The 15245-nt window shown below is 52.1% G+C and overlaps 5 protein-coding genes across 5 annotated transcripts; 1 reads left to right on the top strand and 4 right to left on the bottom strand.

Annotated features, from left to right (window-relative positions):
- Positions 1 to 72: 72 nt before the first annotated feature.
- On the bottom strand, positions 73 to 1847 carry AFUA_2G04470 (uncharacterized protein; the record flags this gene model as incomplete). The annotated part of the gene is made up of 2 exons (XM_744485.2): positions 1593 to 1847; positions 73 to 1520 (listed from the first exon to the last, which is right to left on the bottom strand). Exons 1-2 carry the CDS (start codon positions 1612 to 1614, stop codon positions 73 to 75), a joined length of 1470 nt encoding a protein of 489 aa, XP_749578.1. The 5' UTR covers positions 1615 to 1847.
- A 2022-nt stretch (positions 1848 to 3869) lies between these two features.
- AFUA_2G04460 (uncharacterized protein) lies at positions 3870 to 5372 on the bottom strand. The gene is made up of 6 exons (XM_744484.2): positions 5267 to 5372; positions 5069 to 5153; positions 4934 to 5001; positions 4533 to 4877; positions 4324 to 4483; positions 3870 to 4271 (listed from the first exon to the last, which is right to left on the bottom strand). The coding sequence occupies exons 3-6, from the start codon at positions 4967 to 4969 to the stop codon at positions 3982 to 3984; spliced, it is 831 nt and encodes a 276-aa protein (XP_749577.1). The 5' UTR covers positions 4970 to 5001; positions 5069 to 5153; positions 5267 to 5372; the 3' UTR covers positions 3870 to 3981.
- Positions 5373 to 5466: 94 nt separating this feature from the next.
- AFUA_2G04450 (HECT domain protein) lies at positions 5467 to 10071 on the bottom strand. Its single transcript, XM_744483.2, has 3 exons — positions 9665 to 10071; positions 5890 to 9586; positions 5467 to 5837 (listed from the first exon to the last, which is right to left on the bottom strand). Exons 1-3 carry the CDS (start codon positions 9856 to 9858, stop codon positions 5715 to 5717), a joined length of 4014 nt encoding a protein of 1337 aa, XP_749576.1. The 5' UTR covers positions 9859 to 10071; the 3' UTR covers positions 5467 to 5714.
- A 124-nt stretch (positions 10072 to 10195) lies between these two features.
- On the top strand, positions 10196 to 12015 carry AFUA_2G04440 (putative C2H2 finger domain protein; the record flags this gene model as incomplete). The annotated part of the gene is made up of 3 exons (XM_744482.2): positions 10196 to 10646; positions 10700 to 11915; positions 11998 to 12015. Exons 1-3 carry the CDS (start codon positions 10558 to 10560, stop codon positions 12013 to 12015), a joined length of 1323 nt encoding a protein of 440 aa, XP_749575.1. The 5' UTR covers positions 10196 to 10557.
- AFUA_2G04430 (putative DUF21 and CBS domain protein (Mam3)) lies at positions 11936 to 15008 on the bottom strand. Its single transcript, XM_744481.2, has 5 exons — positions 14606 to 15008; positions 14309 to 14522; positions 13568 to 14237; positions 12230 to 13511; positions 11936 to 11958 (listed from the first exon to the last, which is right to left on the bottom strand). Exons 1-4 carry the CDS (start codon positions 14885 to 14887, stop codon positions 12488 to 12490), a joined length of 2190 nt encoding a protein of 729 aa, XP_749574.1. The 5' UTR covers positions 14888 to 15008; the 3' UTR covers positions 11936 to 11958; positions 12230 to 12487.
- Positions 15009 to 15245: the final 237 nt, after the last annotated feature.

The following is a 15245-nucleotide window of genomic DNA, read 5'->3' as shown; positions in this document are numbered from 1 at the left end:
ATGAGTATAGTAGTATCAATAGTGCTATCGGTATGCCTAACGCCAAAACTCCAGTAATGCACGGGTATCATATCAAAACATCGAGCTGCGCTTTTTATGCACCTTCGAATCGTCCGACGACCGTCGGAACCCAAAGAAACTACTCTTTTTCGGCGGCTGCTGACCCTGGTCCTGGGGCTGCGGCGGCTGCAGGGAATGCACCGTCGAGTGCGGTCGAGGCGGAGTCGCAACCGGGCCCGGCGTCAGATGCAACATGGACGGTGCCTGCTGATGGTAGTAGTATCGCGCATTCGGCCGCGGAGGGGGATGCGGTTGCTGCTGCCGAGGAGGTGCTGGAGGACGCGGCGGCTGCGCAGGAGGACGCGCAAGGTTCACGCTGCTGGCGCGCACCTGCTGCTCCTCGCGCCCGTAGATCTTCTGCAGTCGGCGGGTCTCCTTGTCAATCTCGGCCTGGCGCTTGCGACGAGCCTTCTCCTCTTCTTCCAGTCTTTTCTTGGTCCGTTTTTCCTCCTCCTTGCGCGACAGTTCTTGCTTCTTCGTCTTCTGCTGCTGCGTTGGAGCTGGGGCTTGGGCGGGCGCTGGCGTTGGGCTTGGCTTCGTGACTTGAGTCTCTGCTGGGCGCGAGGATGCAGGCTGCTTGTCGTTGGCCTTTGCATTCGGGGCGACCGCCGCAGGCTTCTGATTCTGCAGGGCCGCACCACTCTGTACCGTTGGGCTAGCACTAACATTGACAGGACTGCCTGTCGGATCAGCCACAGGCTTCCTTCCCACCTCATCCCGTACGATTCGAAACGCGTCCTTCATCGGGGTGAAGTAGACATCACGAATGGTCACCGCTCCCAGCAAGAGTACAATCTCCAGCCCCTTGAAATCCTCCATCTCAACCCGGTACATGTTCGGCTCGTACAGCGTCAACTCCCGTAGAGCCTTGAAGATCGACACCGTGATATCCGGCTCCTTGCTCTTCGTCCTCCCCTCGGGCAGTGTCGACGTCTTTCCAAGGAGCAGACACGTAAGGTCCTTGGACAACTTGCTATCCTTGCGCCAGCTGAACCGGAGTTTCGGGGTCGTGTCAGCCAGGGCCGGGTCAGTCTGCGTGCGGTCGAGCGTCGAGGCCGATGGTTGTCGGAAGGTATGCTGCGGCATCTCGAATTCCCATGTTGCCGGTGTATTCCACGTCTTGTGCTTGTAGCGGATCGTCACCTGCTGGTCCGGGTTGTACAGCTGGACGATGAACTGCGAGGGGAGAATGGCTTCTGGCGGAGGTGTGACCCCGCCGTTCAGGCGGATCGCCTCGGCGGATAGACTGGGTTGTGTCCATTCCGGGATGATCAAGACCTCGCCGTAGACGACATCGGGTACGAAAGGATCACAGAGCGCGACGGCATAGCGGTTCTTGGAGGAGGGGGAGGCGGGATCAGGGTAACGCAGGGTGTAGGCGGGCTCGGGGTCGTCGCCGTGCTGGCAGATATAAATAGTCCACAGGTGTTTTTGTTGGCTATTTGGTCTGAGATAGAAGGCTGTCGTTGTCATCAGCGGTCAGCCAGCGGTCAGTCTTTAAAGCTATCTTGGTGAATGAGTCAATGACGTACTTGGGAGGTTCTCGTCAAGCATCGTGCATGGATATCGCTACGGCGTGAACATTCAATGAGAACCGCCAGTCTGCAATGGTTGAGGCAACTCGGCCATTGATTAATGGCCACGCGTAGTATTATACCACTGATGGAAAAAGGAAGCGGAAGTTGTTTTCAGAGGTGCCTGGAGATACGCCTGAGGCTTGCTTCTCTGGGGTATCGCCCGCTCTTGCGCCACGGGATCCGCACCTAAAAATAGCCTTGTCTTCGGAGACCTTCTACATGGTTGTCAGTACTGCTTACTGAACGTTTCAAGTTGTCAAATAGGCAACTATATATTTACACTTCTAACCCTTGTCTGTAGATCTGCTGCTACTGGAAGCATTGACTGAACAATGATAGGCTGGCTGTCTGTACTGCCGCCTCACCATCGTCCGCTCATGTATCATCAGTGTCAGTGAATAGGTAGAACTCAACTCAATTCGAGGAATGGCGATTCAGCTATTTGCACTAATTACTCGTTATACACTGATCGTACAGGTCTCTGTTTACGGAACTGAATTGAACTCTGGACTGTTCAACTCTAGCCGTCAGAAGCATTCCAACAAAATGAATCAAGATGTCTGCTCGCAAACATGACTGTGACAAGATGGATGGACCTACGTACGAGAACAAGGCCAATCTCGTTGCCTTGAGCACTGCCTCGAAGGATGGGTGAAGTCTGCCTCGGATCAGTCCACTGCTACAGAACAGGATCATTCAATTGGGCTATTATATCCTGCTCTCCCTTTTAGCTCAGATTGGGGAATCTGGTGAAGGCTGGTGCACCTACCCTTGTTTATAATTTACTAGAGTTCTAGTGAGCCTGACCAGGGTTCTGAAGGGCTGATTTGAACTTGGATGTATTGATCGAGGATCTTGCTATCGAGTGAATGGCCCAGGATGAAGTACGTAATGTACACATCCTGGTTCTCAACTAGATTCCTGTCTTCCTGGCCGGGTGGATCTCGAATCACCTCCTCAGAGTAAAATTCATCATCGGGTTGTGTAACAGCAAGATCCTTGAGCGCGTTGCCTGAGATGAATTAGTGCCTGTTCGGTCTTCGGTCTCGGTCTCGAAGACGTACCGTTTGCAAACAAGGTCGATCCGTGAGAACGGTGGCCACGTTGGTCATGACAGGTATCGGGAAACTGGCCAGGTCTCGTCCACTCTGGGAGGTGAAATCCGAACCTTTGCGGTAGAAAAATGGAGCTCTCTGCTCTCCTGTTCCGGCTTCACACCGCACGTCCAATATTCGGTATCTTTAGAGTGCAGTCTCTGCAGCTATCATGGCGTTTTTTTGTGTCCAATATTCCTGGCGTACATCAGTAACATCTCGCTCATATACACGGATGGGAGTGAACTTATTCTGCGAGCCTCTGCGTCTCGCGTCTGTTGAACAGGCTCAATGGCTCTCAGAAATCAAGCCAAAACAAACCCTATACTCCGTAAGCCATACACCAGCGGGTCCGGACGTACCTGATATTGAGTCTCGCATCGAGTTGATAGACTTCAATGATTGTTAAACCGCCAGTTGCCATGCCTGGTTGAGGTCAGCTGTCGTTCTTTTCAAAGAGGGATGGTTCGACACTTAGAGAATCATGTTTATCGGCGTTGTTATCTCGCTGGTTGAGCATATATATATCGCATCTTCAACCGTTGATAGCGATCCTGTTTCCGTCAGCTATTGAGGGTTGACGCCACTTACTAGACTTAGGCTGATATCCAGAAAATTAATCATAGGTATGAGGATCCTGAGAACCGGACATTAGTATTTGCTTGCCTTTCAGGGCAGACTCACCTGTCCGATACTGCTCTAGTAGAGTAAAGCTGACCAAGTCCGTCTCTGAGATGATGCGAGAAGGCCACTGGCTGATTGCAAATGACATGCAGCAGTCAATACTCTTATAGACGACGGCGCACAATGAAGTACTTGACTTAACGCCGTCTTTGTCGCTGTCTTGTTGTTGGGTCTCGGTTGTTCTATTCTGGTCGACTCGGCGAGCTTTGTACTTTTGTCTCTGAGCACATAATGGGTATTGTTCGAGTGTTGCAAGTATGTCTCCAATCCAGGGAAATCTTCCTTGAAGAAGCGCATCGAGTCCAATCATCGATGCGATCTCGAACCTTGTTCCCTGTCGGGGTATTGGATGTGAAACTTGCCTTTGTTGAGTCCGTTACTGAGATCCCCGGCTTTGTTCGATTCAACCACAACCTTTGAGATCGACTCTTTATCTCCCTCGTCTACAATCAAATGGAACACCTGAACCAATGGATTGCTTTCTATCTTGCATTTATTTTTGTCTAGATCTATCTTCAGTTCAACCATGCAGCACCAACAACCCTGCCAAGTACAAGTCCAACGTCTCAGACTCTGACACCCTCGACCTCCTTACCCTCCGGAACCGTGGCGTGCTCTCGCTCGGCTGTGCTCAATTGCAAGCCCTGGTCATCCCATCCTTGTGTGCCAAGCTTGTACAATGTCCTTTGTCTCTCACGGTCGAGCATCGGGCCGTCCTTACCACGGCGATGGCGCGATTCCATTGTCTCAACCATTGTTGCATTGTCGCCGTCTAAAGGGTGGCCTTCCAGGTCATCTTTGTGTGTCTCGTCCGAAAAGACGAAGCTGCGGTATTCGGTGTTGCCCCAGCCGGTTCCTTACAAGTGTTAGTCACATCGATTGTAAAAAAATGACAAAACGAGACATACCCTGGTAAAGACTGCTATCCTCCCAGTCCTCCGTGAAGTAATGCAGAAAACCACCGTGCGTGACGACAACGATCTCCTTCTCCGGCCTCTCCTTCAGCCAGCGCCGTGCCGCACGCGCTCGGTTCTTGATCGCCTCGTTGGTCGGCGCATAGCGACCCGTCTGAATGCCGTCAGCCTCCCCTCTCCCTCCCGAAACGAAGGAAACAAACCTTGCTGTTCCATCCTTCCTGCACTAAGCTCATATCCACAGGAATTCCCTGCTCCTCCATCTCCTTCCGCAGAACCTCCGGGTCACTCCCCGTGTCGCAAGGAACGTCGCTGGTCTCTTGCACATCCGGAAGCAGCACGATCTTCATATCCTTGTGTTTCTCGAGCACGGGCTGGAAGCTCTGGTATGCAGTGTAGATGGTCCGTCGGAGAGGCGACGCGGTGATCAGCTCGATCCGATCATGGAAGGGGAAGTTGTCGCGAAGGATGCGGCATTGTTCGTTTCCGAGATCGGTCAGGGAGGGATCGTGGATGACGTGGTTCGCGGTGCTTAGGTTGTGGACGCCCTGATGGTGTTGTTAGTTTGGAGTATGTAGGACGATGTCTGCAAGGAGGATCATACCTGAGCATGGCGAACACAATGGACAACTGGCGGCATTTTGAGTATCTAATGTGATATCTATACAGGTACTTGGTTAGAATATAGAAGCGTGGGGTTAGCGGGGTAGTCAAGATAAATCCTAGCATTCAGACGTACCAATCGCGAGTATGGACAAAACGAAAGATTCTATGACAGAAAACGAGGAAGATTGTAAATCTGATGCTGGGGAACTTGGAGAATACTTAAATCAGTAAGGTTGCTGTTCGTTGCGACTACTTGAGTCAATCTCGGAGGACAGCGCACCGTGGGTGTGATGCTGAATATGACTGGACAACAGCAGGACTCAGGACTTACATCCAGAATCTCTATGCAAAACGTATAAATCGTCTATGTACGAGAAGGGAAAAAAAACAACAGGACAGTGAAGAATTAGGACAAATCTACTACAAAGATCAGAGCGAGAGCATTCATGGCAAATCCCGCCGTTCCATGGCAGCAACGTCATTTTTCGGGGGAAACTTGCCCGAAGCCTGGCAGGCAGGTTTGGCGAATCGCCTCACAAGACAGGAGAAATGGAAAGAGAAAAATTGAGACTGCAATGTGCAACGTATGGGCCCTCCATAATATCATCATATTATATACAGCTACGTCCTCTATGACTGGATCCCGAAACCACTTAAATACGTCCTATCCTCCATGCACCCTGGCCATGAGCGGCGCTGCAGCGATGTACCGTATATCCCAAACCAACCTTGCGGTGGGTATTATCTAGCAAGCGAACGTAATGAGTTTGCCTGGCAAATCAAGCAACTCCAAATCCCCGAGCATTCTCAAGAGCTTTGTTAAGCTTCTCTTCCAAGACACTCTTTGACGAGTATTCCGGCAAAAGTAGTCGACCAAAACAGGTCAAACTGGTCGGAAGGCGCTAGAGAATGTCAGTCTGATAATGCAGCAGAAAAGCGAGCAAGGACACCTACAGCATCACCCACACCGTTTCTCTGAATGACAAACATGATGCTCGCAATACCGTTCACAGGAACACGATCACTGGCTGTGACAAACTCCAAGAGCTGCGCCTTCTTCTCTTGAGAAAAGCTCTTCACAATGCTCCAAAAATCTTGGATGACTCGGTGATGGGGACCGAAGCCGCCTTCGTATCGGGCATGGCGTTCCAGTTCTCCCAGGTCAATCTCCTGAATTCCTTCGACGACCGTCTTGAAAGCTTCTGGCGTAAAGATTGACAGGGCCGCTCGGTCTAAGCATGTATAGAATCCTCGCGCAAACGCCTCGAACTGGGGTCTGATCGACTTATCAGTAAGCCAAAATATGTAATCCTTGACGAACTGAGCACGGTTGTCATTTGTAACAAGGGAGGCCTCCTCAACTGGAGGCGTCGGGACGCAATAATCAAGACGCTCTGATTTGCTCCGATGCGACGACCCGCATTCGAGGAAATCGACATGATCCGCAGACATGGAGCAGGGAGGACTCAGATCTGCGGGATCAGCATGCTGAGACAGCTCTGACCAGTTCGTTGCAAGTTCCGACGACTTGCTGCGATCCCTTGCTCGCAAGGGCCATACAGCGTCTCTGCCAACTTTTTCCATGTCGACCGTTTCGACGGCACCAAAGACTTCGAAGGTGAATTCATATGTTCGCATGAAGACATCTCCCACGTCGCCGTCCTGCCACGACAATAATAACTCGAGTCCTTTCGTAAGCTCCGGCCAGCCATCTCGGATATGCTCCAAGTGTTTTACTTTGAGTCCGAGTAGTTTGCGGTAGAAGGCGACCGGAAAGTTAACCGGCAATGTCAAACCGTTATAGATTGCGAGCGACATGAGCAAGCCTAAGAGCTCGAATTTGTAGAGAGGTTCCAATGAACAAGGCTGAAACCACGAGATACGGGTTCGCGCGTCCATTGTGAACATACCGTACGATGGATTAAGAGCTTCTGCCATGAGGACTCGGAAAAATTCTTGCTGTACTCCGCCGTGATCGAGGCCTTCCTCACCTTCGTCCATTCCCATCTGCACTTTCAGTGGACGCATCAGCTCTCTTCTCTCCCGCCGCCAGAGTTGGTTAAGAGCATCGGTGAGAACGTTATCGCGGCGGACCATGAGAACCAGATACGTAGACATCGATGTCTTCATTTGCGACAACAGCATGACATCATCCTGTATGGGAATCGGTCCAAATGCAGTCTGGTTCACGTGCCTCGAGGTAGTCATGGCAGCTTCGTAGTACTTGGACATGGCAGCGTAGTTTAGGGCGCGGAAATAAATGACGAGTGCCGAAGGAGGGAAAAGGAATGAATAGGAAAGCAGATGTAACGTTTTGTTATTGGTCAACCTTCCGATCCATTCCACAGGCATGTCCAGAGGCTCCAACCGCTCGCAGAGGAACGGGGTGTGAAAATCTTCCGGGACCAGGCCTAAGCGGTTGCGCTGCTTGTACATCCGCGACAGAATCTCCACGACGCCTCCAGCGGAGCTGCTCCGTGAAATCTCAGGATTACCGTCCCATTCTTTCAGGAAGAGAGTCCGAAGCCATTCGGCGATAATCACGGCCGCAGATGGTGGGGGTTCGGCTCCATCTGACTCGTCTGTTCCAGCCCTAACAAGGCTGTAATGGTCGCCCAGATTGTTCATCAGAAGATCCAGAGCACTGTCTTGTCGCTTCTTGGAGAAATCTTGGAGGCAAGGATGACGCGCTTTCGATATCTCGTAAAATGCCAAGCGCGCGGTAAGAGCACGCACCAGCCGGTTGACCAACCGCAAAGCCAGCTCGTGCTCAAGCTTGTCAGTGAGCTCGACAATGGACTGTGCCATTGTTGGAGAGAGCTTTTCCATGTCGGCACTTGAAGCCACGGTGCCAAGGGCACGCATTTGAAGGAGCGAACGCCATGTGTGCGAATCAACTTGCGGAAGACTGCTGGTGAGGGCAAAGAAGGCAACAGTTGCAATATCTGCCGCTTTAGCATCGGCCAAATGTTCGTGGCCTTCGAAATCACATGTTCGCCGACCGACGATCGGCATGGATGACGGCCCCATTGAAGTCGAGTTGTTTGACGAACGGCGTGATAGACGACCAGGCATAGAGAGCTCTTTTGATGGCATAAACAGCGCCTCCACGGCGCGCCACAGGCTATGCAGAGCAATATCCCAGGGACAGAAAGAGAATAACTTGCTCAGTGATGGTTGTAGCTGCTGCAAATCAAGCTTCGACTTTGAGTAATCCTGCTCTGGACCAGCTGTCTCTTCTCGAAATGAGCGAAGAATTTGCTTGGTAGAACCCAGTGCGTAGAATACACTCTGGGCAAGGAATATATACACTCGACGCTGGCGCCATGTTGCAAACTGCCATTCCGGATTCTCAAAGTTCCCTGTAGATTCAATGTAACGCAGCTCATCCCTCCATCTCTGAGCTTCTTCGTCAGATTGGACCATCATTCGCGCGAGCCCGTCGATGATTGCGCTATTTAAGTGACTTAACGTTTGAACAGTCAGCGGTCGTTCCACCTTTTCATAAGGGCTTTTGAAGTTTAACTGGTCATCGTTCGAAGATTGCGTCTCCGATGCCAAGTGGGAGTCTCTAGCTGCCAGCGGCTTTTCGGCATCCTGATTCTGGGTGTCATTCAGAAATTTCGCACTATCCCATGACACACGCCTCTCCTTCTTCTTCCGCTGTGCCTGTGTAAAAGACCCATCAAGATGTTCATTTCTGCCGCGATGTTTTTGCGGGCGATGCTTCAATGCCGGCGGCGACGGTATGTTGACCGATGCATCAGTCTCAAGATGCGAATTGTAAGAGAGCTTTCGGCTTGGCCTCAAGTCTAACCGCGACTTCCCCTCTTTGACCGTGCGCGGACTTTGTTGATGCTGGTCTGTTTCAATCAAGGATATTCGTTTCACTTGGTGCTCGGGTTTCGACTCAACTCGGGGGACTCGTCTACTCGCATCCTGCGACGAAGGAGTATGAGGAGCAACCCGCGCTGACTTATTTTTCAAGTTTGCACGCCGCTTTGCGCATGTAGATCCCACAGTAGTATCTGTATGTTCGCAACCCTCGCGTTTGGGCGACCGCACGTATTGATTACCCAAACGATCTGCATCTGAATCCAGCACGTCTGGTGACCGCCGTAGAGGGAGCCACTCGACCATCCGGAGCGAGAGGGTATCAAACAGGTTCTGCGTAAAGGATTTCGGGTCTTTCATTCGTTGCGTTGCGGAATCACCGTCAACTGGCGCGGACACATTCTGTTGTCGCGATTCCGTATACGAATCGGACCCTATTCTAGTGTTGTCAGAGGGCTTTGCAGATGCTGTATCTTGATTGAGCAGGGCTCTATCTGCCGGTAGATCGCCAGGTGTCCTTCGACTTGATACCGATGACGGACTTCGTGCTTCCGTAAGGTCGGTCAATGCTCCGCGGCTTGACCGTCTCGATGAACGCGGATGATCGTGAGACGACAGCTCCGACGAAAGGCGCTGGGTGTTACGGCAGAGACCACTCTCCGGATTGTCCAGGCTAGCTAAGTAGCAAGCCAGGGTCCGGGCACTTAGCTCAGTGTAACGGCGATATGGCCCTTCAGATACCCTTCGCCTATAACTCGCGCAGGTCGGAGTGCGGCAGTCCGGATCTTGACATCCATGGAGAAGCTGATTTTTGTACCTTTAAATTAAGATTTCAATTAGCCGTGACCCACGCCTCACCTCGCCGGGTTTATATGTTTTGTGTGACACAACTCACTTTCGAACTAGAAGGTTGAACTGGCGTCGTCGCTCCTCTCTATACCACAACAAAACTTGCGCTGGATCAGACACATCGATGGTGTTCTGAACGATGATATCTGGCGCGTTTGAAGGAAGCTTAGACCGATGAAACTGAGACCGATCGACGCCAGCATCGTACGAGCCCACTGAAGCTCCGCGGAGCCTAGTCATCTTTGCGAACTGAGAAGCATACCTGAGTGACAGCAGTCAGGATAAGCCAGTTCCTATAGTCCGTATACGAAGCGGAAGGATATGGTTAAGAGCAAGATGAAGATGGTTGCGATTCGAATGTGAACAGCGTACGTATGTGACCAGCGGGTCCCCAAGCTGATATCATCGCCAGAGAGGCATCGTAGCCTCAGGCGCCGAACCCCATAAGTGGAGATTACTAAAGCCGTCGGGAAAATCAATGATCCAGGACTATCAGCCTAAACCAGAATAGGGTAGCCTTGTGTTCAATTAACTTATTCGGGACTAGATTAGATCATCACGTGCTTTGAACGTCATCGTCACTGACCGAAATTACTGCCTTAAAGCGGCAAGGCGAGGATTTTGTGCGGTTCGGATGGAACTTTATCAGAGATGATTATTGATTATCAATAATTTCTTCGACCAGCACCCATCAAAGAGATCAAGAACGCTTACTGATCGCCCGGCACCCGTCTGGTTGCCTCTCATTTCCTGTCGCTTGCCTTCCCTATATCTTCTTCAGGACCTGACTCACTCTTCACTTCATTGTGCCCGAGTTTTCGTATTGACTTGTACCCCGCCCGAATTTCTTCCCACAACGAGTAGTGGCAATCAACCGCCGCACACCTTTTTCTGTTTGATACCCTTATTCTTTCGTCGATCGCTTCAGTAGCTTCCAAGATGTCTTCTCTTCCTTATACTTGCAACACCTGCTTGGTTGCGTTTCGGAGCAGCGATGCTCAAAGGGATCACATGCGCACGGATTGGCAGTAGGCTTTCCTAGGAGTCTGTGGCACATCCGTCAAGTTACTAACATCGATAGTTTATATAACATGAAGCGCCGTGTTGCTTCTCTGCCTCCGGTATCCCAGGAAATCTTCAATGAAAAAGTCCTTGCCGCCAAAGCCACTTCGACCGCCGCTGCCGCCAAGGCGTCCTTCGAGAAGTCCTGCCTCGCTTGCCAGAAGACATTCTACAGTGAGAACTCGTATCAGAACCATGTCAAGAGCTCCAAGCACAAGGCCCGCGAAGCGCGGATGAGCAAAGATCTGGCAGACGACTCGTCATCCGTGATGAGCTCCACGTTCTCTCTGGGCGAACCGATCAACAAGTCACAAGAAGGCGATTCGGAAGTTGCCAAGGTTGCCGACAATCTCAAGACATCAACGATCGAGGAAGAGGAGGAGGAGGAGATCGAGGACGAGTCTGAATACTCGCCTTCCCGCTGTCTGTTCTGTAGCCACAAGGCTTCAGACCCTCAGGAGAACACAGAACACATGCGCAGGAGCCACGGCATGTTCATTCCAGAGAAAGACTACCTCGTTAACCTCGAGGGTTTGATCCACTACCTCTACCGCAAAATCAACGAGAACAGTGAATGCCTCTACTGCCATGCCATCCGGAACAGCCCTGCCGGCATTCGCACTCACATGCGGGACAAGGGCCATTGCATGATCGCTTTCGAGACCGAGGAGGAACAGATCGAGATTGGCCAGTATTACGACTTCCGCAGCACATACTCCGATGACGAGGCCGGGTCAGTAACCAGCGAGACACCAGAGGACGGCGGAGTCAAGGTAACCAGCTCGGACGGCGACGACGACGGGTGGGAGACAGAAACCTCCGCCTCCTCCCTGGATGACGACGAAGACGACGACTTCGATTCCCACCGAAAGGCAGCCGTCGTGTACCAGACGGAATACGAACTGCACCTCCCGTCCGGGAAGAGCGTCGGCCACCGCTCTCTCGCCAAATACTACCGCCAGAACCTACACAACTACCCTTCGATGGAGGAGCGGATCGCCCGCCAACTCGCCATCGAGAACGGCGAAGTCGAGGAAGAGCGGCCCCGCGGCCGCAACCCCACCCGCGCCCTTGTCACTCGTGCCAACGGCGGCCTCGGAATGCTCGGCGCTACGGAGGATCAGAAACGGGTCGCTGTCATGTCGGAACGCAAGGACCGGACGCGCGCCATTCGGCAAGAACTTAGGTACCGAGACCGGGTCAACCGGGCTGCGAACAACCAGAAACACTTCCGGGTATGTACATCCTTTTTTTTTTTTTTTTTTTTTTTTTTTTTTTGTCCGATCTGTTTAACAAAAAGCTAACCTTGACTTCTAGGACCCTCTCCTGCAATGATCACAGAGCTGGCTTTTCTTTTCTTTCATGGTTCAATGGCCATTTGGTCGTCAAGTCGATGACTGGGAGTTATTCAGGTGCATGCATGATACATGGATGAGATGAGATGATCAGAATATTAAAAAAAAAAGTTGAATGCTTATGACGGATTCCTGGATTTCGTAGTGCCATACCATACAGGCGGTCTACAGTCTCTTACATTAATAAGTTTTATGATGGAGGAAAATACACAGATCAATTAGACTGGTGGGTTACAGGCTATTTATGCATGGGATACGCTTCCCAAATGAAGGATTCAATCGAACGCCGTTATCGTTCGCTTTTTTCCGTAGTCACATACAGTATGCTCATACACAGGTGCTTAGATCAAGGACTCGCTTGCACGGTGGTCGCTCTGGCCGGCAGAGTGATGGAGAGGCAGAGAGGCGGAAAGAAGGGGGAAAAGACGCCTTCCAACCGCGGAATAAGCTCATTAAGACAACAGGGGTGCTTCTTCGTCAGGCGGGCCGTCTGAGTTCTTCGTGCGAGACTTGTGCTTGCGGCGGCGTTTCTTCTTTTTGTGCCCATTCGGTTGTGCAGCGGGGGCGGATTGGTCGTCATCAAGGTTGATGAGCTGGCCGTCCTGACGAACGGGGAACTTGGCTTGGTTATTGGACGATCTTTCGTCATCGGAAGAAGTGTTGCTGCTGGTGGTGTGGAGGATGACTTTGCGGATTCCGTTGACGTCGACGACTTGTTCGGTAATGCTACCGCTGCGGGCAGGTCCCTTGTGCAGGTAACTACTGCCTAGTCGGGCCCGGTCCTCGGGTCGGTTGGACGATGTGGTGCTGGTGGCGACGCTCGTTGACGGCGGTTTATCATCCTGCTCTTCGTGAACGGCTTCTGGAATGTCCAGTTCGACGGCACCGTTATCCGAGGTTCGATGGTTCATGGTACCGTAGCCCAGCTTGACTGCTTGAACACCGTCTCGGGCGTCAATGCCAGAATGGAGGAGTCCAGCTCCTATGCCTCCGGTCAAGCCGGAAGATGTATTGTTCACAACCTGTGAACCCGAGGTGCTGTGCCCGGAATCCATATCAGTGTGGCCCGATCGGCTGGGAGAGCCGCTTGCTCGCTTGATCTTCACGTTCTGGTAGCGAGTTTGTCGGGGGCGGCTGGCCAGGTTGGACGGACCGAGGTGCTTCAGGTGTTCGCGGATCTCGTCAGTGGTCCCTCGGTGGGTGAGAAAACCATCAGTCGAGTCCGAATTCTTGTCGGAAGTTTGGAGGCGCATATGGAAGCGAGGAGGAGGAGCTTCCACGGAGCTGCGACGCCGATCAACGGAGGGCATACGGGATTGACCGTCGGTTTCCAGCAGAGGTCCCGTGGACTCGAGAGTGAGCATGGGCGGCTCCTCGACAATGCGGCCTTTCGGAACGCGGGACTTGGGAGCCGGAGCCATGCGCCTAATTGCTTTGTGTACATCAATGAAGACATCGGACTCGTCGATGATTTCCCTGTTCGTTCGTTGTCAGTGTCATGGGCGGAAAAGCGACTGCGCAAAAACACTTACTCGCCAATTAGCTCCTCAATCACGTCCTCCAACGTGACAACTCCTAATGCACCACGATCCTCACCAGGGTATTCAGAGACAAGAACCATATGCGACTTGCCCTCCTGGAAGAAGTTGACAATGTCCAGACAGCTGGTTTCGGGACGAGTTTCGGGAAGCGTCGCCAACGCGAAATCACGCACACGCTTGCAATCTTCGGGATCGTAGGTGATCAACATCTTGACCAAGAGCATACCCACAAAATTCAACGGGTTATCGGGGGCGTGGATGGGAATGCGGGAGTATCCCTGGGACAGAATGAGATCCATAGTCGATTCATCCAAGACGGTATCTGCGGACATGGTGAAGACATCTTCCATAGGCGTCATGATGCTTCCGACCGACTTTTCTTTCAGGTCAAGCACCGCGCTGATGATGGTGACTTCATCCGAGTTGAGCTGTTCCCCCGCTTCACCCAGAGTCTTGTGCAATGTCACCAATGTCTTCAGGCCAGCCTTCTTGTAGATTGTTCCGTGATCTTCACCTAGTAGTCTGTCCAGCAGCTTGGCCACGGGCCAAGCGACTGGGGACATGATGTACATGAGCACTAGGACGCAGGGAGCCATCCAGGCCCCGATCGGGAGACCGTATCGGACGCATATTGACTGAGGCACGATTTCACCAAATATCACTGGGACATGATCAACACAACGCGCCAATTTGGAGGGGGTATTAATCAGAAGGCGGAAGAAAAATGTTTACCGATGAGTACAGTACTGCCTAAAACAGCAGGCCAGCCTCCTCCGAGCGACCGATCGAGGATGATGGGGAGAGTCTCGTTGGTGATGACATTACTGAGCAGGAGAGTGACGAGAACCCAATGTTTTCCTTTCTTGAGGAGTCGAAGCACACTAGCGGCATTTTTCTGTTCGGACTTATCGCCTGACGATTTGATGACTTGCAGATGGACCTCGTCCTATCGAATTGACGTTGGTCGAGTTAGCTCCAGCGACCGACAGCTTCCAGGCCCCGATTGGGGGCGATAACGAGCAAACATACCTGGCCCATCAAAGCGATGGTCAACCCAGCAAAGGCACCACCGCTCAGCACGAGCGCAGCGGCCACACCCAGGTAGAGCCAGAATTTCGGATCATCGGCTGGTTTGGGATCGAATTCATGGCCGCCCAAGACATGGTGCTGATTGCCATTGCCATTGCGAGAGACGAGGGTTGGAGCGGCGGAGATCAGGGGAATTTGGGTGGAAGCCAGAAGAAACAGTTTCGCTAAACCGAGGACAACGGGCCTGAGGGCCAGGTAGCGGTTGGCAGAAGGTATAGCCATCAGCAGTTGGTGAGGGAGTGGAAAAAGAGGAAGTACGTAGTAGCACGGGCTACTGCAGCGACATATTTAAGGCGAAAAACGATGATTCTACGGAGGAGTGCCTCTTCTCCTCTTTCTAGACTAGTTGGGGGGACGAGACTCCGAGAGCCAAACCTACTTAGTACTAACTAAGTACTACCTTACATAGACTTCGGACAACGGTGGATGTTCCGATGACGTGCGGCCCTCTCTCGGCTGGTGGAGCTCCCAGCATATCCTCATTGCTCGAGCTCTGGGGGATCTATTCTCCGTATCAGATCGACTGAGGGAAACCATGCTATCTCCCTAGCTAGTGTTTTCTTCAGTCATGTCTGAAGAG

The sequence above is a fragment of the Aspergillus fumigatus genome, chromosome 2 (assembly GCF_000002655.1).
Source record: "Aspergillus fumigatus Af293 chromosome 2, whole genome shotgun sequence".
In the NCBI taxonomy this organism is placed as follows: domain Eukaryota; kingdom Fungi; phylum Ascomycota; class Eurotiomycetes; order Eurotiales; family Aspergillaceae; genus Aspergillus; species Aspergillus fumigatus.
The sequence above is the reverse complement of the archived record's forward strand: the minus strand, read 5'-3'. Positions and strand labels throughout refer to the sequence as shown.